At 35.8% G+C, this 26,158-nt stretch overlaps 1 protein-coding gene across 1 annotated transcript; it reads left to right on the top strand.

Annotated features, from left to right (window-relative positions):
- The first annotated feature begins 294 nt into the window (after positions 1 to 294).
- On the top strand, positions 295 to 26,158 carry LOC8285421 (DExH-box ATP-dependent RNA helicase DExH3). The gene is made up of 19 exons (XM_048375583.1): positions 295 to 814; positions 901 to 1,055; positions 1,388 to 1,475; positions 1,606 to 1,830; positions 2,629 to 2,724; positions 4,024 to 4,212; positions 4,300 to 4,459; positions 4,553 to 4,683; positions 5,438 to 5,608; positions 6,216 to 6,488; positions 8,061 to 8,255; positions 8,809 to 9,012; positions 9,251 to 9,320; positions 9,425 to 9,573; positions 10,389 to 10,697; positions 10,789 to 10,848; positions 19,408 to 19,560; positions 19,643 to 19,753; positions 25,290 to 26,158. The coding sequence occupies exons 1-19, from the start codon at positions 638 to 640 to the stop codon at positions 25,755 to 25,757; spliced, it is 3,384 nt and encodes a 1,127-aa protein (XP_048231540.1). The 5' UTR covers positions 295 to 637; the 3' UTR covers positions 25,758 to 26,158.

The following is a 26,158-nucleotide window of genomic DNA, read 5'->3' as shown; positions in this document are numbered from 1 at the left end:
TATTTTATATTTAAACGATAAATATTTTATATTTAAACGATAAATATTCAATACATGCTTAATGAATATGAGTTAATGAATATTTAATATAAAATTAATGAATATAAATTATTTAAAAAAAAAAAGATTATATTATTTTCTGATGCGTGTCGGTCTCTGACATATGTATTAGACACTAACATCAATTTTTTTATAAATAAAACAGTATCGAATGGATCTTCGAATCCATAAAATTATATTGACCAGATTCATTTTATAATTTGCAATCTACAATTACACACCGCCAGCTATCATATGCATCGAAATCTATCTTATAATTTATTTGCGAGATCAACCATCAGACATTAGCTAGTTGCTGCATTAACAAGTCCAATTACATTGATGAGCCCCAACCAAACACTGCCGATAGATATTAAGTAACCGTGGTTCTTTAAAAGAAAAAGTTACTTTGGAAAAAAAACACAGGAATGACTGAAACTATCACATAACACTGAAGCAGTTCAGGCGTCCCTGAAACATTTTGTGTATCGCAGTTTACAACAGTTGCAGACTTGCTGTTATCTGCAGGTAGAATGATTGTAATTAGAAGAGCAACTTGAAAATAAAGAGCAATGCGTCAGTCTTACAGTCTTTTAGAATGCGAAATTCCAAGTTAGGAGCTTTCCTTGTTGGTTTGGCCAATAACAATCGCATACTTAATTCAACAACACGACGGCCTGCTTCTGCTCTGTTTTTCATTCGCCGCCCTTTCTCAAGTTATGCTGCTGAGCAGTTCTCTGATGATGATTACGAGTGCGATTTCGGGACCCATAAGGTTTTTACTTCTTTCTGTTCAGTTTTCTTTTGAAATATTATTTTCGCAGGAGAAAATAATTGGTGGGGTTGTGTTGTTAATGTCAGGCATCTTCTTCTGTATCAAATATTGACGAGTGGAAGTGGAAGCTCAGCTTGTTATTGCGTAGCGAAACTGACCAAGAAATTGTGTCCAGAGATAGAAAGGATAGAAGGGACTATGAGCAAATTTCCAATCTTGCTAAAAGGATGGGGCTTTACAGGTAATTCTGCATAAATGTTCTTTTGGATTAATTCAATTGAATCCTATTTAGTGAGTTCTCATATTTAGAAAGTCCATATAATTGTTCTAATTCAAATCTTTCAACTTAAAAACAATAAAGTTTTTTCGAGAGAAATGAAATCATGCGAACTTGATATGATTTTGCTAAAATGGAATTCTAGCTCATGATTTATTCCAAACGATTGATTACCTTCTGTTGCATTATTTTGCAATGCTGTATCATACATAACCTCTGGCAATGACATAACCTTTGACATTGTAATTGTTTTCTCTCTCTATATCTCTCTCTCTCTCTCTCTCTCTCTCTAATAGTGAAATGTATGGACGAGTGGTTGTCGCTAGCAAAGTTCCTCTTCCCAACTACAGGCCGGATTTGGATGACAAGCGTCCTCAAAGAGAGGTAATTATTTCTGAAACATCTGATCTTACATTCATACCTATGTTATTTGTAGATTTTTTTTCTCGAAGAAATGTATTTTATTTAATATGCATTCATGATTATTTTAATATCATTTTTTTTTTTTGTGAAGGTGGTAATCCCATTAAGCTTACAAAGGAGGGTAGAGAGTTTACTTCAGGAACATCTTGATAGAACTCAACTAAGTTCTCAAGAAGTTAGTGATTGTGCAGCTGATACTACATCTCTTAATCAGGTTGAAGATGAAAATCCAGAGTCTTTTCTAGATGGCTCTGTTATGGAAAAAATTCTTCAGAGAAGGAGTTTAAGGATGCGTAATATGCAAAGGGCATGGCAGGTATCATCTGCTCTTGATAAGTTTTTCATACATTTACTTATTTTCCATTATTGAGGAATCTGGTCTTGACAATAAGCACTCTTGATATCTTATGCAGTACCAGGCAATGTTTGAGATGAATCACTAGTGTAGTCCCTAATGTATGTTGAGCACTAATGGGGAAAGTCAACCTATAAATTTTACTATGAGTGCTATAGTCCTGACTTTAAGTAACTAATGAGCCAACCCTTGGGGTTTTAATAAGTTGTTAAATTTTTTGCTGAGCTGAGCCACTTTTTTCCCTCCTTTGTTTTGAAGTTTTGGTGAGGCTAAACTAGAAGTACAAAAATATTCCAGATTCCTTCATCATATAATTTCTGTGTATTCTGATTTTCCTTATGAAATTCCTTGTTATATGATTTCATATGCATAGCAGTTTTTTGTTGTCTTTTTCTTACAATATATATATATATATATATAATTTTCTTTTTCTGATAACTACTGTCAACAGATCTTCTTAGTGCATGACAAAATCAATTTAAGCAAACATTTCATTATGATATGTTCAATAATGGAAATGAAACTAACAGGATAAATTGTGAATATGCATTTCATTTCGTTTACAATGATTTCTGTTTCTTCCTTCAGTTTACTTTATTTTCTCTTAAGCTATTTTGAAATTATTATGAAACCCAATACTGTAGTTTTCAATATTCTAGGATGTTATTGCCTATAAATAGAAGCAATACATTTATGTGGAAAAGAAATAATGTTTAATCATTCTGTCTTGTTTCTAAATATATTGCCTATATTTTACAGGAATCACCTGAAGGCAGGAAGATAATGGACTTCCGCAAATCCCTACCCGCATTCAAGGAAAAGGAAAAATTGCTCCAAGCAATAGCAAGGAATCAGGTTTGATAATGGAACTCATAGGCTTACTCTAAACTAAGATTTCAGTGGTTTGCAAAAGTACCTCTGTTCTACTTCAATTTCGGAAACTATTTGCTTGCTCTTCTTTTGACCAAAGAGCCCTCATGATATTCTGAATAGATTTTACATATCTATAAAATTCGTTTGGTATTAGTCTTAGATATCTTAGTCAATTGGGATTTGGGAGCAACTTGATGGTTGAACTGGCAGTACCATTACCATGCAATATTTCTATAGTGCTTCTTGAAGAATATGAGATTGTGGAGAAATATCAAGTGTGAAAAACTTGATATTGCTCTAAGGTATGAAAACTCAAAGCTGATGTCCAATCTTTGATTCAGAGTTAAGTTTGATGTAAAATATTTGCTTTTCCTTCAAAAGTACTTCTGATTGAGTATTTTGTAGGAACAATTATTCAGAAAATTACTGGAGAAGTTCTTGGTACTACTGTGTTCTATAAAAAATGATTTGGTAGAGAGATTAGTTTGATGCATACATATTTTGTTTGGGTTTTATATTGCGACATATTTTAATTTGAAAACATGTTAGTTTTATACAATCTGCAAGTATGAATAAAAATCTCAACTGTAGCTGATATTGATATGAATACATATAGGAAAAGTGCTCTTGATGTGAATATCTAAGTAAATTATAACCGGGTGGTATAATGGATTCTTTTAAGCATGTGGTCAATGCGTCAGGTTCCCAATAATGATATTAGGGTTTTTTTTTCTTTTGTTGATAGTGAAGGACACCTGTCTGATTTGCAACAACCTGGACTAGATCAGCCAGCTCATGGTTGAACCATTTGCATGGTTGGTTTCGATCAAGTGTTGCAAGCACTATAAATAAGATATGATAAACTTAAAAGTACCTCAGGGTGATTGGAGTAATTTGTTGGTGGCTGAATCAGTGATGGGGTACAGCTATAATTAGGATTATGGGGAAATTTGTCTTTATGGATGTAAAGAAAAAGTAACTAAGAGACAAACCAAATTTTCACATGGGATGCTGCAATGCTGGAATTCAGTGCAGTGAATTCAAAAAGAGAATAAAAAAAAAAGAATACAGAAGAATAGCATTATGCTAAGGAAACGAGTGACAAAGAACAATAGAAAAACTTTAAAGACGTTCAACCTTAAGTGCAGACCAGAACACGCAATAAGTCAATAACACACTCTCAAAAGCTTAATAGACTATGAAGTTAGTACTTTTTGATTGTCACAAGTAGTATACAGTTTCTTTGATGCAAACATTCTTAACAAGTTATTGTATTTGTAGGTCATAGTTGTATCTGGGGAGACTGGATGTGGTAAAACAACTCAACTTCCCCATTATATATTGGAGTCAGAAATAGAATCTGGGCGTGGAGCATTCTGCAGTATAATTTGCACGCAACCTCGAAGAATATCTGCTATGGCTGTTGCAGATAGGGTGTCTGCAGAGAGAGGAGAGCCACTTGGTGAAACAGTGAGTTTTCATTCCAAATCAAAAATACATGCACAGAAAAAGTATACATTCATCTGCTAAATTGTTGGTTATACTAATTTTTCATAGGTTGGTTATAAAGTTCGACTGGAGGGGATGAAAGGAAAAGATACTCATCTGCTTTTCTGTACTAGTGGAATTTTACTTAGACGACTGCTAAGTGACAGAAACTTGACTGGTATAACCCATGTTTTTGTCGATGAAATTCATGAGCGAGGCATGAATGAAGGTATATTCCTCACAGTTTTAACTTACCATCTGGTCTTTTGCTTAGAGCTGCCTAATGTAGTCCTAAATTACTTTTGGTTCATCTGTGTAACAGACTTCCTATTGATTGTACTCAAGGATCTGCTTCCACGCCGTCAGGACTTGAGATTGATTTTAATGAGTGCCACTTTGAACGCAGAACTCTTTTCCAACTATTTTGGTGGAGCACCAAAAATTCATATTCCGGTAAGCTAAATGTTGGTTTGTTATCATTTTTTGCTGACATTTAGTGCTTAAATTGTCCTGGCGTCCATTGTCCATCAAAGCAGTGAGCATGTTTATCTGCTATTCAATAGTTAATTTTTCATTTGGTATCTATCTCACTGATTGATTCTACAACTTTGAGTTGTGCATTTAATCTTTGTTAGAAGTTGTATTTATCCCACATTGCCTAGTTAGTGGGATACTATGTTATCTATATGTGAATTGAGACAAACAATTTCAAAATGCAAAGAACTCAAAACTAAGTTCAGATCAGGTTAAACATGGTGAAAAACTAAAAGTAACTAGGTGATGTGGGATAAATACAACTTCTAACAATCTTCAAGTGAATCTTTGGTTGGTCTTGGCTTGCTGACATATAACTGATGGAAAAACATGAGAAAGCATGCATGGGCATGTTAAAACGCTGGATACGACTATTGGTGTGCCCATGTGCTGAGAAGTATATGAAACCCAATTGAATTATGTATTCTGGTAAATGCAGGAGAAATTTATTATTTTTGCATGTGTCATTTTCTCTACAAACTGTTTGGAGGTTCAATCTAGACTAGATCACACTAAGAAAGCAGAAATAGCTTAGTGAGGCTCTCATTGCTTTTGTCTGTCTTTGTTTTTAAAATTAAACATTATAGTCATCTAATTTGTGGATCTAGTTACTCAAGAGCCTTTAGCATTGCATCATAAATGTGGTAGTTATGCACATCTCTATGTTATTCAGGGCTTTACATATCCAGTGAGAGCACACTTTTTAGAAGATGTACTGGAAATGACTGGATATAAGTTGACTTCTTTTAATCAAATTGATGATTATGGACAAGACAAAATGTGGAAAACACAGAGGCAGCTTGCACCACGGAAAAGGAAAAACCAGATTGCTACTCTTGTTGAGGTACCACATTTGACAACTAAAGTTTGACTTCCAGAATTTCCATCTTTGGTTGGGTCGTGGATAAGATCTCAATTGAATGTTTTGATTTGACTTCTTCCTTCCTCTTTTGTGTTCCTTTCTAATTTTTAATTTTATTATTATTATAATTACTATATATCTGCAACGTCCTCCCACGCTTTTTTTTTTAATATAGGACAAAGGAAAAGACTGACCCATTTTCGGCGACCTTGCGGAGTCAAATCTGCTCCGTTTTTTTCCATTGCAGAAAAGAGATCCCTTCCCCTCGCTTTGCTTTTCAAAATGATGATATATATATAAAATATTTTGTGAGGTTGAAGTCAGAGACCTGTTATTGAACATCACGCTATGTATAGTTCTTGTGTGTAGCATCTAAAAATCTTTGTTTCACAAGAAATTTTGTTCCTCAAAATTGTGATTATGTTACTTTCCCTGTAAAACTTTCGTTTGATTATTCTTTTTATTGATTATTGCCTTGCAATTTTTGCTGAACAGCATCTCTTTTTAGAACATGCATATCGGAGTTGCTGTATATGAAATGTTTCCTTTCCATCTATTTTTTCTTTTTCATTTTTACGTTTTTGTACAGGATGCTCTTAACAAATCAAGTTTTGAGAGTTATAGCTCCAGGGCACGTGATTCGCTAGCATGCTGGATGCCTGATTGCATAGGATTTAACCTTATTGAGGCAGTACTCTGCCATATATGTAGGAAGGAACGACCTGGTGGTGTCTTGGTATTCATGACTGGCTGGGAGGATATTAGCTGTTTGAGGGATCAACTTAAAGCTCATCCTCTTTTGGGAGATCCAAACAGGGTGCTGCTTTTAACATGCCATGGCTCTATGGCGACCTCTGAACAGGTAAGATTGTTTCTATTTTACTTGAGGATTTGTTTTTTGTCAAATTTGTGATGAACTTAACCATTTAGGATTTCATTTCTGCATCGAGGTTTTGTGGCCCAAAAGAAAAATCAGTAAGGATGTAGAACTAAAGGGCTGTTTTTAGCTACTATTTCATTTGAAAGTACCCTGCCGACTGTTTAGAGATTAGTGTATTTTGTTATGCTAAAAATACAGAAGCATATTTCATATTGTCTTTGTTATCTGGAATGGTATGTTGCTGTTAGTGTTTTCAGTTGCAACATTAACGTATGATTTAAGTGTTTAAGTATGATCTTGCTGAAACAATTGGAAGCCACAAATGAACAAGGTAAAAGGGGTAAAAGAATAATTCAATGCGATGCTGTTAGTTTAAAATTTCTTCTAGTTTTGATTTCAGGGGATATGTAGCCAGTTTCTGTACTTGGTTGTAAAATAATTCATTCCCTTCTATCCTCTTCCCCTCCTAAAAACTTTTAGTAGTCAAACACTATTATAATTAGTTCTCTTTCTATTCCAATTCCTTCCCTTCGATTACCTCCATTCATGTGCAGTGAAGAGATGATGGTTTTTCCTTGACTTGGAAAATTGACATGAATCGCCTCAGCGATGGAGTTTAAACTCAGAACCCACTTTAACCCACAATTAACCTGAATTGACCTGAAAATTTTATGGTCGACTTGAGCAGCCTAAATGACATTGTTTTAGAATAATATTGCAGACCCGGTTTCAGTTGAAAGTTTTGCAGCAATCTCAAGGAGAAAATTAGTAGGAAGCTTGAACATTTAATAGTTAAACAGTCAAGGAAGATAATAACAAATTGTCATTGAAGTTGATCTGATACCACTTCATGCACAGCCAATCATAGATAAAAGAAAGAACATGGAAGAAATCAATTACCAGAAGTTTGACTTTATTGTTAATCAAATAAATGTTAAGCTAATGACATTCTTCCTAAATTAATTTTGCTAAAAATGGTTAACTAGTGGTCTTATGTCATACATTCTAGGTCGTTACTTTTCTGCCCTTATAAGTTGCAGGGTCCATTACATTCTTATACCCTACATTTATTTTTTCCACACCTAATTTGACAGTTTTTCTTTGGTTCTAGAAAACTTTTCAGGTTATCATTTCCAAATAGTCCCTTTGATCATTACTTTGTTATTTTCTTCTTTTTGGTAAAGCAACAAATTTGAGTGAGAACAGAGAGTATGTGATGGAGGATAAGCGACCCTCCAACTCAAAGAACAGCCAAAAGCAAGAAAAGTAGAAAAAGCTAAAAAAAAGGAATGCCAGTTTGGAAAACGCTCGCAGAACTCACCGTAAAGGCTTTGGAGCCATTACCTTGCTGGGCAATAACTTAAATGGAAAAATCTGATTTCTGAAACTGAATAAAAGTAAATAGTCTTCTATTAATTTATCTGTCAGTAGACATAGGCACCCTCATTTTCCAGTCTCACCCGTATACTGATTCTGTATGCAGCATGCTATATGTCATTTGGGATTATTGTTTCTTGCTATATTATTCACTATTATTGTCATTGCTTTCTGCAGAAACTCATATTTGAGAGGCCTCCTTCTAATGTACGTAAAATAGTTCTTGCCACTAATATGGCAGAGGCAAGTATCACAATCAATGACATGGTTTTTGTGGTTGATTGCGGAAAAGCTAAAGAGACCACTTATGATGCTTTGAACAATACACCTTGTTTGCTGCCATCATGGATATCACAAGCATCTGCATGTCAAGTAAGCTTCTTTGTGACATATATTAACTAAGTGAGCGATTCTCAATTGAATGATTTGAAGTTAAATCATGATGGAAGCTTTTCTTTTTCTTTTTTATCTTATTGTTTTCCTTTTCTTTTCCTTGTAAATTTTTTACTCTTTTGTTAAGCGTTTGGGATCTATTTTTTTTAACCCAACCAGTTACAGCTTCAGCATGTAACGATGCATGAACTTTTTCTGGATTTAATAATTCCTATTCATATGAACATGCCTGTTTGCTGCAATGGGTATATGCTGGGGTTCCTGTGAACTGAGATAGTTTATACATGTTTAGGTGTTTCTTTATAGGTTTAGTGGATCAGTTTTAAAGTTATGATTCAGATGGCATAATGTCACTTCTAAAGTTCTGCTCAAGTTATGATCAGTTTTAGTATCAGTGTAGCCTACGCTATATGAAATAATTAGGAATTACATGTCATCTTTTAGCAGCATTTTTGTATTTCATCTTCATGTTTTTTTCTTTCTGGTATTTATTTACATTTAATGTACTTCTTGGATTATACTTGGCTTGCAGAGAAGAGGTCGGGCTGGTCGTGTGCAGCCAGGTGAATGTTATCACCTCTACCCCAAATGTGTTTATGAAGCTTTTGCTGAATATCAACTTCCTGAACTACTGAGAACTCCCTTAAACTCTCTTTGCTTGCAAATAAAAAGTTTACAGGTTGAAAGTATAGCAGAATTTTTGTCAGCTGCTCTCCAACCACCGGAACCTTTGGCTGTAAGTCAACAGATTCTTATAGCTGGAAGTTTGATCTAAGATGTTGAAAATGGAACATCTTATTATATTAGCTGATTCATGAGTAAATATGCATAAATAAACTAATGAACATTGCTAATGATCATTATTGCATATTCACCAGCATTCTTTTTGATTACGTAATTTTGTAAGTTCTAATATAATGTGCTACCTCATTTCTCAGTCAATGGCACAAAAATAAAATGTTAATGGGTTACAGGTTCAAAATGCCATTGGTTTTTTGAAGATGATCGGTGCATTAGATGAGAAGGAAAATCTGACTAATCTTGGTCAGTTTGCTAATTTTTGCTGAAAAGAAGAAATTTACTGTATAACTTTCTCTTGCTATATCTTTGTGTCGTTACTAAATTTTCTCTCTCCTATGTTTAATCAGGGAAGTTCTTGTCAATTCTTCCGGTAGATCCCAAGCTAGGGAAAATGCTAATCATGGGTGCTATCTTTCGTTGCTTTGACCCTGTATTAACAATAGTATCTGGTCTGAGTGTCAGGGATCCTTTCCTTCTTCCCCAAGAGAAAAAGGATGTGAGTATAGTTTACACTGTTTTATATGTCTTCAGAAAGTTGTGGTATTAATTAGGCCACTCTGAGTGTAAGAAGAATCCAAGCATCATTTATCCAAGTTCTTGAGTAATATTGGTAGTTTGAAATTTGTTAGTCCATGCTGTAATTTCAGCTCCTGCAGCTATGACAAGATATACCAATTCATAACAAACTAAAAACTCAATACCTTCAATTTCCTAAGATCAAGTAGCCTGCTAAAGTGCTGCTATAATATTATATTTTTTGTATGGTACTTGCATGCATTGACACAGAGATATAAATCTGTTTATTCTTAAGTTAAAAATTTCTGAAAAAAGAAAAAGCATGTGCAAAGAACCCTAAAAATTTCAATTAAAAGTAAAAAAAAAAAAAAAATTTAAAAATTGCTAAAACCAGATATAAGTAAAAATTGTTCTGGAAAAATTAAATGATCTGAAATGAAAAAGTCGACTCATTAGATGATTAAAACAGCTTGAAAAGCTGGCAGTGAAATGACATGAACCCACTTGACCATATCAGATTAACATTCCTAAGGAAGTAACAATAAGTGTAGTTCTACTTTGCTATAGCATTAAACCAGTCAGATGGACATTATGATATGGTGCGTCATAAACTACTTGTTTTCACTAGGCACTTGATATAAGCTAATCTCAGTTATAATACAATATAGTAATAAACCCTTCAAAGGAAGTATCACGCTTTACATTGATGTGTATGTCCTGTTGTTAGAGTAGAAGGCATTATCAGGTTTCCTCTTTTGTCACCTCATTCAGTAATGACTTTTCTTCCTGATTTAGTTGGCTGGGACAGCAAAGTCTAGGTTTTCTGCAAAAGACTACAGTGATCACATGGCTCTTGTTCGTGCATATGAAGGTTGGAAAGATGCAGAAAGAGAAGGGTCAGCATATGAATATTGCTGGAGAAATTTCCTTTCTGCCCAAACTCTACAGGCCATCCATTCTCTAAGGAAACAATTTAGCTTTATCTTGAAAGAAGCTGGGTTAGTAGATGCAGATGCAGGAGCAAATAACAGATTAAGTCACAACCAGTCATTGGTTCGTGCAATCATATGCTCAGGTCTCTATCCTGGCATTGCATCAGTTGTGGTAAGTATAGTTACTAGAAAAGTTGCCTCCTTTTTTTCCCCCATCCTGAAATTTGTTAGATGACATTTGCTTTTATTCTCTTCATGTGCAGCACAGAGAAACATCCATGTCTTTCAAGACTATGGATGATGGTCAAGTACTACTATATGCAGTAAGTATAATAAACCAAGAACCAAACCGAACGTTTACTTGCTTTGGCCTTCTATTTGGACTCTGCATGTGGATTTAGAAAGCTTGAATTTTGACAGAGGCTTTAGACATGCTTGCATTTTATGTATTTGCTCCAACTTGGATATGATGCTGGATTCAAATAACACAGACATTAATATGTTATTGTTGCACATCTAAATTTATATTAAAACAAAATTGAATTTAATCTGGTTAAGAATAAGATCTTATGTATGTATGTGTGTGTGGCAATAAAAGCATATTTCTATCATCTGGTTTTTATGGAAGAGGATATTGGTCAGTCAGTATATTTTCATCTTCTTACTTTTCCACTTGACTCTTTTAATCCTGTAAACATCTGAGCATGAAGATTTACTTTTGTTCTCACTTTTCTCAAATATAGAAGGTCTTTGATTATACAGGCAAGACTGCCATCTATACAAGGAAACTAGAGCTGTACATGTTAATTACATAGAGTGATCCTAGGGAGCTATGTATAGTAATCTAAATATCCTCCTTTATTTATAAGAATATTTACAGCCTAAATTAATGGCTTAATTACAAAAGTAATTTAGCCGTTGACCCCATTTATGGCTTTCCATTGACATCCCCCCTCTCAAATTGATGCGGGTTGTCTACACACATCAATTTGTTGGCAAGAAAGTTATGTCTATGCCGTGTGAGAGTCTTAGTGAAAATATCTGTGACTTGAAGATTGCTAGACACATGGGGAAGAGAAATAGTCTGAGCCTTAAAGGCCTCACGGATGAAGTGGCAATCAACCTCGATATGTTTAGTGCACTTATGGAAGATGGGATTGGCAGAAATGTGAATTGCACTAGTAGTATCTGCATGAAGAGGAGTAGGACTATGTTGAGTAAAACCAAGCTCAGCCAATAGAACGCGAAGCCACTGTATGTCAGCACAAATTTGGGACATAGCTCTATATTCGGACTCAGTAGAAGACTTAGAAACACATTCTTGGTTCTTGCTTTTCCAGGAAATAAGGGCTGGGCCAAGAAACATACACCACCCATAGTAGAACGCCTAGTGTCACTACACCCGGCATAATCAGCATTGTTATATGCCATAAGATCAAGTGACATAGCAGCAGGATAGAAAAGGCCTTGGGAATTTGTGCCATGGACATCGCGAATTATTCTTCGAACTGCAGCCATATGTAGGTGCCTAGAAGAAGCCATGAACTGACTAACCTGTTGTACCACATAAGAGATATCAGATCTAGTGATGGTAAGACCAAGCTGCCAACTAGAGTACGATAGGCTGCAGGTCTGATAACAAGTCACGCTCATCTTTGCGCAGCTTGAGATTAACTTTCATAGGAGTATCAAGAGGAGTAGAGTCTTGGAGACTAGCAGCCATCACCAAGTCCTGAGCATGCACAAAAAAAATACCATGCAACCATCAATAGTTTCTATACTAAGAAAATATGTGAGAGAACCCAAGTCCATGAAGAAATAGTCCTGTAAATGTTGCTTTAGTTGAGAGATTAGAATTGAATCAGTAACCGTGATGATTATGTCGTCAATATAAAGTAAGAGAATGATAATGCCAAGCTCGGTTCACAAAGAAACAAAGATGCATCATACTTGCTTTTGGCAAAATCAAACTTCAGCTGCAGAAGTAGAGTTAGAAATTAAATATGCCAGAGGACATATATAAACATCTTCCTTGAGATCTCCATGAAGAAAGGCGTTTTCCACATCCATTTGGTGTAAATTCCAAGTTTGTGATGCAACAATAGTTAAAATTGTGTGAATAGTAGTCATTTTTGCTACCGGAGCAAAAGTCTCCTTGTAATTAACACTATATTCTTGATTATTGCCAAGAGCTACTAATCGGGCCTTGTACCTGTCCAAACTCCAATAAGATTTGACCTTAGTCGAATAGACCCATTTACATCCACGTGGAGTCACACCAGTAGGACAATCAACCACTTTCCAAGTCTTATTAGCTTCAAGAGCACATGCTTCTTCCTGCATGGCCTGCTGCTAGCATTTCTCTTTGACTGCCTGTGAGTAACCAGTAGGAATAGTAAATAGAAGATAGTGGCAGAGAGGGTAGAAGTAGAGGTACCCGTCTTAGATGATGGAAATCCATATCGGTCAAGTGGATCAGTGACTCTAGATGAGCGACGTAAGGGAGCAAATGGCATGACAGGTGCAGAAGGGGGCAACACTGGAGGTCTGCGCTGTTATATCATACTTGGCTTGAACATTTCAACTTGAGTACTAGGAGCACTTTCAACTTGAGTACTAGGAGCACTAGAAGGGTCATAAAAAAAAGGCAATTAAAGAAAGGCTTTGGTGATGGAGACATAGGAAAGAACCATTGAGTTTCAAAAAGTAACACATTTCTTGAGACATGAACATGATTGGAGTTCGGATCATAAAATAAATAACCTTTTTGTGTGACACTATACCCTAAGAAGGCACAATGGACAGATTGGGCAGATAGCTTATTTATTTTCATTAGAGGAAGATGCATAAAACAGTCACCCAAAAGTATAAAGATTTGTATAAGTAGGATGGTGATGATGAAGTCTGAAATATGGGGACTCAAAACCCAAAACTTAGGAAGGGAGTTTATTTATAAGAAAGGTTGTGGTGGTGAGTGATTCTACCCAAAACTTAGATGGAACGGATGATTCAATTAGCAAAGTTCTAACAACATTTAAAAGATGACAATTCTTTCATTTACCTACTTCGTTTTGTTGCCGAGTATATGGTATAAATTGGATTGAAACCTTTGCATATGCCACTACAAACCTAATGGTTATATTCAACCAAAAGGAATGAAGATGAAGAATCCTAAAACCCATGGCAATTCTTTGAATTGTAGGATTTATCAATCAGGATTTTGAATTTTAAAGAAATAAAGACTTAAAACATTTTAGCTATAGGAGAGCTAAAGAATTTAAGTATATGAACTATAATCTTTTCAGCTATAGAGAGCTAGAGAGCTATAGTGTAAGGTGTTTGGATTGAACGCCACAAACTAAAAGTTTGATAAGTTCCTAAGTACCAAACAAAAACTCTAAAGAATAATTCTCACTTAAGAGAAAAGAAGACTTTTATATTCAACTCAATGATGTCTTTACAAATGCAAATACCTTGCCTATTTATGGGAAGAGGCCAAGGGTAGTTTAGTAAAAATAAAATAAAATAAAAAGAAAAGGAAAATATAGAAATAAAAAATAATTTGTAACCACCAATGTTTAATGTTACTTTCATAAGCATAACCTGTCTTGTTAATAGTTTGAAAAGTCATAACACCTTGATTGAATGCAATATTATCATGTATGTAACCTTCTACTTATAATGAATATAATATTCTTCTTCATCGTAAGCCTTCAAAAGGATGCATAAAATCATGCTCCTTTTCTTCTCTTATATTCTTCAATTTAAACCTAAAAACTGCACAAATAATAAGCATTATTAGTACTTAATTAAATACTTGAACTTTTAGCCCATTAAGTATACTTAATTGCATCTTACTACAAGCCCAACTTTATCATACTCATAGACTAGTTATTATAATTTTAACTTAAGCCCAATAACATTAATAATAAACTAAATTAAGAAAATCCAACGCATAATATAAGGCCCATAATTAAGAAAAACTCTAAATAAAGATATAAATAAAGTTCTAATAAAATTAAATCTAAATGTGTTAGATAAAATGGCTGAATACTCCCCTTAAATCAAGTTCCTCTCTTGACATGTGATGGCTTGAACCAAGTTAACCAAGGTTGGACTATCATGAGCTTTGAGTTCTTTTCCATGAACTATCTTTGAGCTAATATTTTGGATGAAGCTTGACAAAGCTTCTTTAACACTTTTAGCCTTAGCTCGAGTCAAAGGTCCTTCAAACTTGGTCAATGGACCCATTTGGCTAGCTAGACCACCCTGTTGTTCATTAGTATAAGGGCAAGAACATTGAAAAATAATTCCTTTACTTTGCAGAAAAATTGGAACTCATGAGACATATATCCCTCACTCGAGTCAGACCGAAGAATTTTTATAGTATCTGAAAATTGATTTTGTACTAGAGCTAAAAACAGTTTGAACATGGAATACACTTTTGATTTATGCCGCAGGAAATAAACCTATGTATATTTGCTGTAGTCGTCGATAAAGGCACAAAATATTTGTATTGGGCATGAGAGATGGTAGGACTAATACCCCAAACATCACTATGAATTATCTCAAAGCTTTGTGTTCCTCTATTTTCTTCAGATGGAAAGGGTAAAAATCTTATTTTTGCCAAGTTTACAAGTTGCACAATCAAGAAACATATTGGAAGAAGAATGCACTTGATTATTCAACAGACCATATTTCAACAAATAAGATAGAGTCCTAGAGTTAGGATGGCCAAAACGCTTATGCCAGACTTCATTTGACACTTTAGAGCTATTATAAAGTAAAGCTAGTATAGGGGAAGAAGAAAAGTTGCGCAAAATAGGTAGTTTCAAAGAAAACAGACATCAATGCTTAGGCTCCTTCACTATCAACTGTGCTAACATTTGATCTTGCACGACACAATCGTCATGAGTAAAATGGACATCATAATCTTGGTCCACAAGCTAAGTAACAGATACTCAATTTACGGAGAGATTAGGTGATACAAAAACATCTTTAAAGGAAGGATACATTGCCAACTGCCACAATGGGTGGATTACTACCATTAGCTGTTTGAATATGTGAGGAGCCATAATATTTTCTGATATTACTTAACTCATGAGAAGAATTAGTCATATGATTAGAGGCACTTGAGTCTACGATTCAATAAGAAGATAAAGAACCAGTACCTTGAAGTCCAAGTATTGAAAATGCATGCCCAATCATTTCTTGTATTATCTTCACGAACTAAAAATGCCGAAGGTTGTAATGCAATGGCAGGAGTTGCTGTAGCAACAGAAGAAACAGTAGGCTGCAAAGCACCAGAAGTAACGGTAGCATGATAAGCCTTGTTGGAGTGTGGAGGACAAGTAGGGCACTCTTTAATGATGTGCCCTGACCATTTGCAGTAGTTACAAAATTTCTCAGGACAGTTAGGAGCAATATGGCCATATTTTTTACACCTATAGCATTGGGTGGTACTCATGTCACGACCCTTTCCCTTACCATGGGCAGCATAGGCAATTGAGAAGTATTAGAAGCTACAGGAGCTTGCTCCATAATATTCTGAGTATTGATACGTTGTTCCTCACGCAAGGGTTCTCCAAAACAAATCTCCAAAGATGGAACAAGATCTCTATTCACTAGAGGCACGGACATATTCAAAATTAGGCCGCAACTTCATTAAAAACTGATCTTTTGACTGGTTTTGTGTCCTTGTTGCTGCCAATCCTTCTGTAGAGACTTTAGTTGTAACAAGATCTGAATAATCATTCCACAAAGTCAGAAAACCATAGTATTCTTGAATTAATAGATGCCCTTGAGAATAGTTAGCGATGGCTAACTCAAGCTGGAAATGTCTAGCATTGTTATCTTGGTTGTAGACTTGCTTGAGATAATCTCAGATGGCCTTTGTAGACCTATGCGGATGCAAAGAAAGAATCAGATATGGCTCCATAGAAACAATAATCCAGGTCATGATTTGATTACCTTTGGCAGCTCAAGCTGCCTTGTCTGCTACAGTAGATCCTTCTTTGGTGCTGCCATCTATATGGCCCCATAACTCCTTACCTTTGAGAAATGTCTCCAATTACAACTCCCACGTAGCATAATTTTTCCCTGTGAACTTGACATAGACATGATATGATTTCTCCATAATCACTTAGGCTACGACTGAGAAAGCTAAGATTTCTTAGGTGTAGGCTTTGATACCATAACAAAATAGTTCGAATTGTCCTCTCTTCTTGAGGTCTTTCATTATATAGGCAAGACTGCCATATATACAAGGAAACTAGAGCTATACATGTTAATTACATAGAGTGATCCTAGGGAGTATGGTAAGCTAAATCTCCTCCCTCATTTATAAGAATATTTACAGCCTAAATTAATGGCATAATTACAAAAGTAATTTAGCTGTTGACCCCATTTATGGCTTTCCATTGACAATGTCATGGTTTAAATATTAGCCTTTCCATTCTAATTCAATCGAATGTCCAAAAAGAACTTAGTAATAGATCTGGGAAGCATGAGAAAAGATTAGCAATTGGTCTCTTTCCACATAAATTTGACGGTAGAGTTAAAGACTTAATATTCTCTTCTTATTATTACCGACCCAACGAAGAATACAAGTTAGAATCAAGACCATGGTGTGGGTGCAGAGAATTAATTTTGTAAGTCAAGTTTCTCTGCTGGAGGTAAAAGTTAGTTGTTCAACCTCTTAATGACCTACAAGTAGGATAATTCCATTAACTTTTATTTCCTTTGATTTAGAGAATATTGTGACATTAGTACGTGAGCATCATGTTTATAAGTAGACGGCTGGCATTTGGGGCTGATTGGAACACTGGAGTGGATAATTAAGGGCTTTGGTAGATATTATTTATTTCCTTTTGTTCTTCTCTCCATTTATCTTTGTTCTCTGTAGTTCTGTTTCTTTCTTTAGCTTTTCCTTTTCTCTCCTTCCTTTCGTTTCCTTCTTGGTAAGAAAATAAAAAAGGACTTCTTTTTAATTGATATTTGAAACTGATACAACCTACTGCCCTTTAAAACCAGGAGTTAAGCGATCCTACATTATTATGATTTACAAAACTCAAGAAAACAAATTTTTAAGCTGACTACACTCTTTCTGTGCAAAAGATTTTACTTTTTGTTTCTACTCTCTAGATACTATATGTAGTTAAACAGAATGCAACTTTCCTAATTGCACTATGCAGATTTTTTCCACTTGTTCTTTTGCTCATCCAGCAAACCTCCCTTGGCCACAACATCACAGCTCTGTTCATCTTGCATGTTTCATAACCTTCAGCCACACTTCTTTTAAAGAAGCATATCCAGAAAATAAGTGAGCAACTGCCCCAATGTGATTGTCACATAAAATACAGTCAGTATTGTGGTTACTCCCCATTTGGCAACTTGTCCTTAATCAGAAGCCTCTTTTTTAATGGCCCACCAGATTATAAAACTATGTCTAGGGATATGGCAGCTAACCCAAACAAGCTTATACAAGTTCACTTTGATCTCAGGCCTTTCAGTTCTTTCCAGGCTGAGGAGGTACGAAATTTTTTTTCTGCGGCAGCAGGTTTCCGTTTAATATTATCTTGATCACTATCAATAATCTTGAGATCTTGTTTGCTGAATTCCCAGGCACTGTCGGTAAGATCATCAATAGCATCTGGGAATATCCCTTGTTTTGTTTTTATGCAAATCCCTTAGTTTTACTTCTTTTGGCAAACCAGAACATTTTATATCCATACTTGGGAATTTATCAAGAAGAGACCATGAACTCTGCAATACATCAATATAACAGAATTCATCATCAATAGTCTTCATGTTTTCTATCTGCTTGCTTTAGAATGTATCAAGTTGTTTGTATTGCCTCGTTAGTCTTAAAAGAAAGGCGAGTAGGGAGATTTTGGTACTTACTTTCATCTATTGATATTCCAGATAGATTATTATACTTGAAGGATGGAAGCTAAGGGCTATCAAGAGTCTGTTATAGCATTTGACAGTTGGAGTATTTTTTTTTTCTTAATTGCAAACAAGGGTCTGGGGGAGCATGTACTGAGCAGTCAGTGAATCACATTATCTCTGTCTTTTCCTTTCCTCGCAGCTTTTCCATCATTTTGTATGGTTCAATTCATATACTATTATCTTTTCATAAATACATGAAACCATAGTTCAAAAGTTTCCTTTACAGTTTTACTTAAGCACATGTAAGAGAGAATGCAGGAGACTGATGTATGCTAATGCTTATACAAATAGAAATGGGGTGGATAATTACATCTTGTCTCTAGATTTAAAAAAAAAAAATTATATGGATATCTATTTGCATTAATGTAGACCATTTGGAAGGAGAGGTTTGAGATAGATGTTATATCTCTGTTATGTTAGATAATTTGGTTAAAGTTCTTGACTTTTGATATTGGAAGATTTTGTTCGATTCAGCTGTTTTAGATCTCTTTAATATCTTGTAAACAATATTATGGGGGAAGAGGGCCAAACATGTAAAAGACTGAACCTGAGCATTTCTAAGATTTTATCTTAGCATTGTGAAAAAAATAAAAATAAATAAAATGGGCTTTCTACGTGATGCATTTTACTCAATTTTGCTTACTCATCAAGAGCATAATTAAGAATTTCTTTTTGAGCAATGTTCTTGGTCAGTAAATGATTTATATTTGGTTGTTCACTGAGCAGTTCCTGAATAGTGAAAAGCATAATTAGAGATAAATGAGATACTCTGGCCAATGCTATATAGTGATATGTTCTCACATAATCATCCATCCATCGATAAATGTACATGTATGTCTTTTCTGTGTGGTTATCCAGTTTCTTTTGCTCTGTTGATTAACTTTCATGTCCTGTATAATAATTTAGTTCGATAATGACTGATTCTGCTTCAGAATTCTGTGAATGCACGCTATCAGACAATTCCTTACCCATGGCTGGTTTTTGGTGAAAAAGTCAAGGTCAATACAGTTTTTATCCGTGATTCTACTGGTGTATCGGATTCAATTCTGATTCTTTTTGGTGGTGCTCTTAGTTGTGGCGTGCAGGTGATTATTTGATATAAATTTAAGCTGCTATTAATTCTTTTTGACTTTGGGATTCTGTAAGCATTATAGTTTCTGTATGCAGGCTGGTCATCTGAAAATGCTGGAAGGGTATATCGATTTCTTCATGGATCCTAATTTGGCAGAGTGCTATTTGAACCTTAAGGAAGAAGTCGATAAGATCATTCAAAAGAAGGTGAGTTAGCAATTAATTGGCTTCCAGCAACTATCCATATTTGTTCTCTTGGTGTTGAAAAGGAACATGTTCTATTAAAAACAATTAGCATGTTCTAAAAGAGGAATGCGTTTGCGTTTGCTTATTATATCTCATGTCATTTCAGTTGCATTTGTTCACGAATTCTTGTTCCAAAGCTATCTATGAATGCATATCATTGTACACATGACCTTGTACACATCTGATTATCCGTATGGCATCAGATTTTGCTATTATACCAATCAAATAGCTTAAAAGATCAGGGCAATTATGTAATGTATATGAATTCGTTAGAGGAAAAGTATTGCAAGGTAGTTAAAATTATCAACACATGAAACATTTGTTGAATAAAGAAGTATAGAATGACAACCACACTTTGAATTGATAAAGTTTGACTATTAAATAGCCTTACAAATGTGAAACAGAAGCTGCTGCAACAATGCAGCACTACCCTAAGCACTCCTCATGTCTCTAACAGGCTTAAAGATCATGAGGTAGTTGCATAGGAATAGGTCCAATGCATATCCTAAAACATAGGACAATTATTAACAGAAATAGATAACACCCTAGGATAAACCTGAGAGGAATAACTTGAAATAAAAAAAAAAAACATTGTCATCATCCATTACTTCTAACAATCCCTCCCCTAAACCAAAATTTGGGCAGTAGCCAAATTTTAGTTTAAAGGACAAACTCCAAGTGCTGTCCTGAGTCTTTCAAACACTTCCAGTCGCAATGGCTTGGTCATGATGTTTGCAATTTGCTCATCAGTTCCACGATGAATCATTAACACCACTCCATCCTTAACAAGATCTCTTAGGAAATGATACCTAACACCAATGTGTTTAGTCCTTTCATGAAACACTGGATTTTTGTCAAGCTTAATGGTTGAAGAATTATCACATAGAACTGTGATTGGCTTGCTGTCATCTTCTCCAATTTGCTTTAAGATAGCTCACATCCACACACATTGACATGCACAAGTTGCAGCTGCAACATATTCTGCCTCAGTGCTTGAAAGTGTAACAATGGGTTGTTTCTTGGACATCCAAGCTACTGCTCCACCACTCATCATACAAGTGTAGCTAGAAGTACTTTTAAAATCTGTGTTGTCCCCTGCATAATCACTGTCAGTGTAGGCAGTGAGCTCATTCTTGCTTCCCTTCTTGTAGAAAATTCCCAGCTTGGTCGTGTGCCTTATATACCTCAATATCCTCTTTGCTGCAAGCATATGGATCTCCATAGGTTTAGACATAAACCTACTAATCAAACACACACTATACATCAAGTCAGGCCTTGTAGCTGTGATGTACATAAGACTGCCTACCATTTGCTTGAACAAAGTAGAGTCTGCTTCTCCCTTCTTCCTGTTTTGACAGTTTGTTGCCTGGAACCATAGGATTCTTTACACCATTGCACTCAACCATACCAAATCTAGCCAGAATATCTTCAGCATATTGTCTTTGACAAATATGTATTCCTTTTGCACCTTGATTTACTTCTACCCCCAGAAAATATTTCATCTCCCCCAAATCAGTCATTTCAAACTCCTTCATGGAATCTTTAAAACATCTTAACATATTATCATCATTACTAGTAAACACAAGATCATCAACATAGAGACTTACAATGAGAATTTTGTTAGGTGTTTCTTTCTTCACAAACAGTGTATGTTCATGACAGCTTTGATTGAACCCATGCTTGATGAAGTAACCTTCTATTTTGCTGAACCATGCCCTTGGTGCTTGTTTGAGACCATACAATGCCTTTTTCAGTTTGTACACTTTATCTTCTTTTCCTTTAGCAACATATCCTTGTGGTTGTGCAATGTAGACATCTTCAGTGAGTTCTCCATGCAGAAATGCACTTTTCACGCCCAGTTGGTACAACATCCATCCATTTTTGGCAGCTAGAGCAATTACTGTTCTAATTGTATCCCAACGAGCTAGTGGAGCAAAAACTTCATTGTAGTCAATCCCCTTCTCCTGTGCATAACCTTTTGCAACTAGTCTTGCTTTGCACTTGTCAACATTTCCATTTTCATTAAGCTTGGTACGAAAGATCCACTTTACTCCAATGATTTTAGCTTCTTTTGGTGCTTTAACTAGCTCCCAAGTGTTGTTCTTGACAATGGCTCCTATTTCTGCATCCATGGCATCTCTCCAATTTTTGTTCTTTACAGCATCTTCAAAATAAATTGGATCATCATGAGTTGTAAAGAAAACAAAATTCTGTACCTCTTCTTCCTCTGAAAGTCCTTCACCACTGACATAGTCTTGTAGATAGCTTGGTGCTCTTGTGATTCTTCTGGTGGCAAGTGGAAGCGTTTCTGGTACTTCTGTAGCTTGTTCTTCTTCAAATGATGTGAACTGTTGGAACTTGTGTTCACTTTTATTTCCTCTTCATCTTCACTCGAACCATAAGTATCATCTTCTGCTTCTCCCCAACCTAGTGCCTCCTCTCTACTGTCTGATTCACTTTCTCCCCAATTCCAGCAGCTCTTCTCCTCAAATACCACATCCTTATTGACTAGCACTTTTCTTTCTGCTGGATCATTCATTTTGTACCCCTTGGATTCATCACTGTATCCAATGAGCACACATTTTTTACTCCTTGCATCCAGCTTTAGTCTCTGAGCTTCTGGTACATGAACATATCCTATGCATCCAAATACTTTAAAGTATTCTACATTTGGCTTTGATCCACCCCAGCATTCTTCAGGTGTCTTGTTTTTCAGTGCTGATGTTGGATATCTATTCAGCACATGGCAGGTCCATTTAGCTGCATCTGGCCAGAAAGCCTTTGGCATCTTTTTCTCCTCTAGAATGCATCTCACCATGTTAAGTATTGAATGATTCTTTCGTTCAGCTACCCCGTTTTGATGTGGAGTGTATGCTGTGGTGAGCTGCCTTTTGATTCCATGGGTTCTGCAGTACTCCATGAATTCAGTTGAAGTGAATTCACCTCCCCTATTTGTTCTTAATCCACCAATGCTCATTCCTTTCTCCTTCTCAACTTGTGATTTGAAACATTTGAATGTGGTGAAGGCTTCACTTTTCACATTCAATATATAAATCCATAACTTTCTACTGAAATCATCAATGAAAGTCAAGATATACCTTTTGTTGCTGTGAGATTTGGGAGAGACTGGTCCATAAATATTAGAGTGGATGAGTTGAAGAGGCTTGCTTGCTCTCCATTTGCTCCTTTTTGGTATGATCTTTCTGTGTTGTTTTCCCTTCATGCAGCTATCACATATGTCACTTGATGTGACGAACTTTGGAATGCCTCTGACCATATCTTTCTGCATCATTTGTTTCATGCCCTGAGAACCCAAATGCCCCAGTCTCTTGTGCCACAAGTCTCCCAGATTTTCAGCTTCAATGTTGTAACATGCTGTTGCATTGATGACTATGTTGGCTACCACCACAAACATTTTGTTGGTAGTCATTCTGCTCACAATGATACATCCATGGTGTGGGTGATAGACTTTGCAGACACCATGCTTAATGATAATGACCATTCCCCTTTCTTGTAGCTGCCCCATGCTTAAGAGATTGTTCTTCAAATCTGGAACATAATATACATCTTTAATGGTGCGAGCCATTCCTTCTACCTCAATTTTAATGTTACCTTTCCCAAGCACTGCCATTCTGTAGTCATTGCCAAGCTTCACAGAATGCTTGAATTTTTCATCAAGCTTGTCAAACCATCCCTTGTTTCCAGTCATGTGGTTTGAGCACCTCGAGTCCAGGTACCAAGTTCCTTCTTTGCTAGCTTCTATGGAGTCAACATGAGCCATGAGTAGCATCTCATCTTCTTCTTCTATTTCGTCATAGTTGGCCCTTCTTTCCCAACTAGGACATTCATGCTGAAAATGTCCTAATTTATGACATTTGTAGCATTCCAGCATTCCCTTGCTTGAGCCATATGAAAATCTCCCTCTGCCTCGACTCCTTCCTCCTCGAAACACTTCTCTCCCTCGTCCTCGATCACTTCTATCATCATGTGAGACCTTGAGTGCGTGTTCTTCCTCCACAGAAATTTTCATCCTTTGCTCATGAATGAGCAGACTGCTCTGAAGCTCATCAATTGTGAGTGTGTCGATATTGTTTGATTCCTCAATTGAGCATACGACATAGTTGAACCTTGAGGTGAGTGACCTCATTATCTTGCCTGCTATTTCTCTTTCCTGGATGGACTCTCCACATGCTTTCATCTGTTTTGCAACGGATAGAATTCTTCCAAAATAAGCATTGATCAATTCGCCTTCTTTCATCTTGATAGTCTCATATTCAGTGCGCAGGGCCTGCAATTGAGCACGTTTCACTCTTGTTGATCCTTTGAATTTCTACTTCATGGAATCCCAGATCTGTTTTGACGTATCGTCATTCAGAATTGTTTCCATAATTTCTCCATCGATAGCTTGATAGAAATAGTTCTTGATCTTCCTGTCCTTTAGGAGTTGTTCTTCCATTGCTCTCATCTTCTCGCCATCTCCTTCTGCTCCTTCTGGAACAGCTTCGATTCCCACCTCAATTAGATTCCAATACTCCTTGGCTCGCAAGAAGTTCTCCATGAGCTTAGCCCAATGCTCATAGTACCCATCGAATTTTGGAATCGCAGGTTGCACAAATTTAGTGTTTGTGTTGCTGCTCTCTGCTATTTTTGCTTCTCTCCTCTCAGATTTCTGGATTGCACTTATATCAAGCTCATGTAGCTCGGATAGCAAAAATGTTGAATAAAGAAGTATAGAATGACAACCACACTTTGAATTGATAAAGTTTGGCTATTAAATAGCCTTACAAATGTGAAACAGAAGCTGCTGCAACAATGCAGCACTACTCTAAGCACTCCTCACGTCTCTAACAAACCTAAAGATCATGAGGTAGTTGCATAGGAATAGGTACAATGCATATCCTAAAACATAGGACAATTATTAATAGAAACACCCTAGGATAAACCTGAGAGGAATAACTTAAAAAAAAAAAAAAACATTGTCATCATCCATTACTTCTAACAACATTTGTATTTTTGTAGTATCAATGAACCCGATTTTTGCAGCAGGGTGGTTAAAATTATCAAAGATGCATCATTAAGGTGTATTAGCAGTGTTTCTTTTTCCAGCTTTTAGAATTGTGTTAATATAGAATTTATTAAATTCTTTGTACTATTTCACCTCAACCTGCTAATATCTACTTAGGGACGTCCTTCACTCACTGGGTACAGGTCTTTGCGTGTTAAGGGTTCTATTATTATAAATATATGGTGCTCAAGATGGCACCTATAGTGCAACCATAATGTTTGGGTCATAATTAAATATTAATTTTTTACTTAACATCTTGTCAACTAAATGCTTGACTGATTCTGGATTTGTTAAATTTTGGTTTTTTGTTACGTTATGTTGCTGCACAACAGATTCATTGTATTATAGTAAATTGTTTTACGATCTCCTTGAATCTTGGAAGTTTTTTACTTAAGCAATTTCTGTTCTCAAGTAATATATGCAATACTGCAGCTTCAAGATCCTACTCTTGACATTCATAAGGAAGGGAAATACCTCTTGCTTGCTGTTCAAGAGCTGGTGTCAGGAGATCAATGTGAAGGGAGATTTGTCTTTGGGCGTGAAAGCAAGAAGCCTAAGGAGTCTAGTGAAAGCAGATTTACGAAAGATGGAACAAATCCAAAGAGCTTACTACAAACACTTTTGATGAGAGCTGGGCACTCCCCTCCAAAATACAAAACAAAGCACCTTAAGACAAATGAGTTTAGGGCACTGGTTGAATTTAAGGGAATGCAATTCGTTGGGAAACCGAAGAAAAATAAACAATTGGCAGAGAGGGACGCTGCCATAGAGGCATTGGCCTGGTTGACGCATACCTCTGATAGCAGTCAAGAAGAGAATGAGAAGTCCCAGCCTGATGTCACTGACAACATGTTGAAACTTCTTGGGAAACGCCGAAGATCAAAGCGTCATGCCGGTTGAGCATGGGTTCTTCTTTGCACCAACTTTTTAAAAGGCTGCCTAGCAACTCAGTAAATACATAATGCTTGAGAAATAGAGAAATAAATTATTATAATTTCTGCTAATCTAAGAGAGATTTTAGTTCAGGATAGGCTAAAAAAAGGTTATAGAATAGAATTTAGAAGTTATTAAATTAATGTCAAGTTTGGTAGCTAGCCAATTAGTAATACAGCAGGCTGAGTACAATATGTATACATATGGTATAAACAGGTTGTAAAGTTTTTAGGGTAGTCTAAATATTTTGTGGATCTGGAGAGCCAGTTGACAGCTTTTCTTATGCTCGTAGGTGCATCAACAAGTGAATTGTGAAATTGCCATGTATACATTATTTCAATTTCTTTATTTGATAATTGATTTCTTAA

Source organism: Ricinus communis, chromosome 6 (genome assembly GCF_019578655.1).
Source record: "Ricinus communis isolate WT05 ecotype wild-type chromosome 6, ASM1957865v1, whole genome shotgun sequence".
Classification (NCBI taxonomy): domain Eukaryota; kingdom Viridiplantae; phylum Streptophyta; class Magnoliopsida; order Malpighiales; family Euphorbiaceae; genus Ricinus; species Ricinus communis.
The sequence above is the reverse complement of the archived record's forward strand: the minus strand, read 5'-3'. Positions and strand labels throughout refer to the sequence as shown.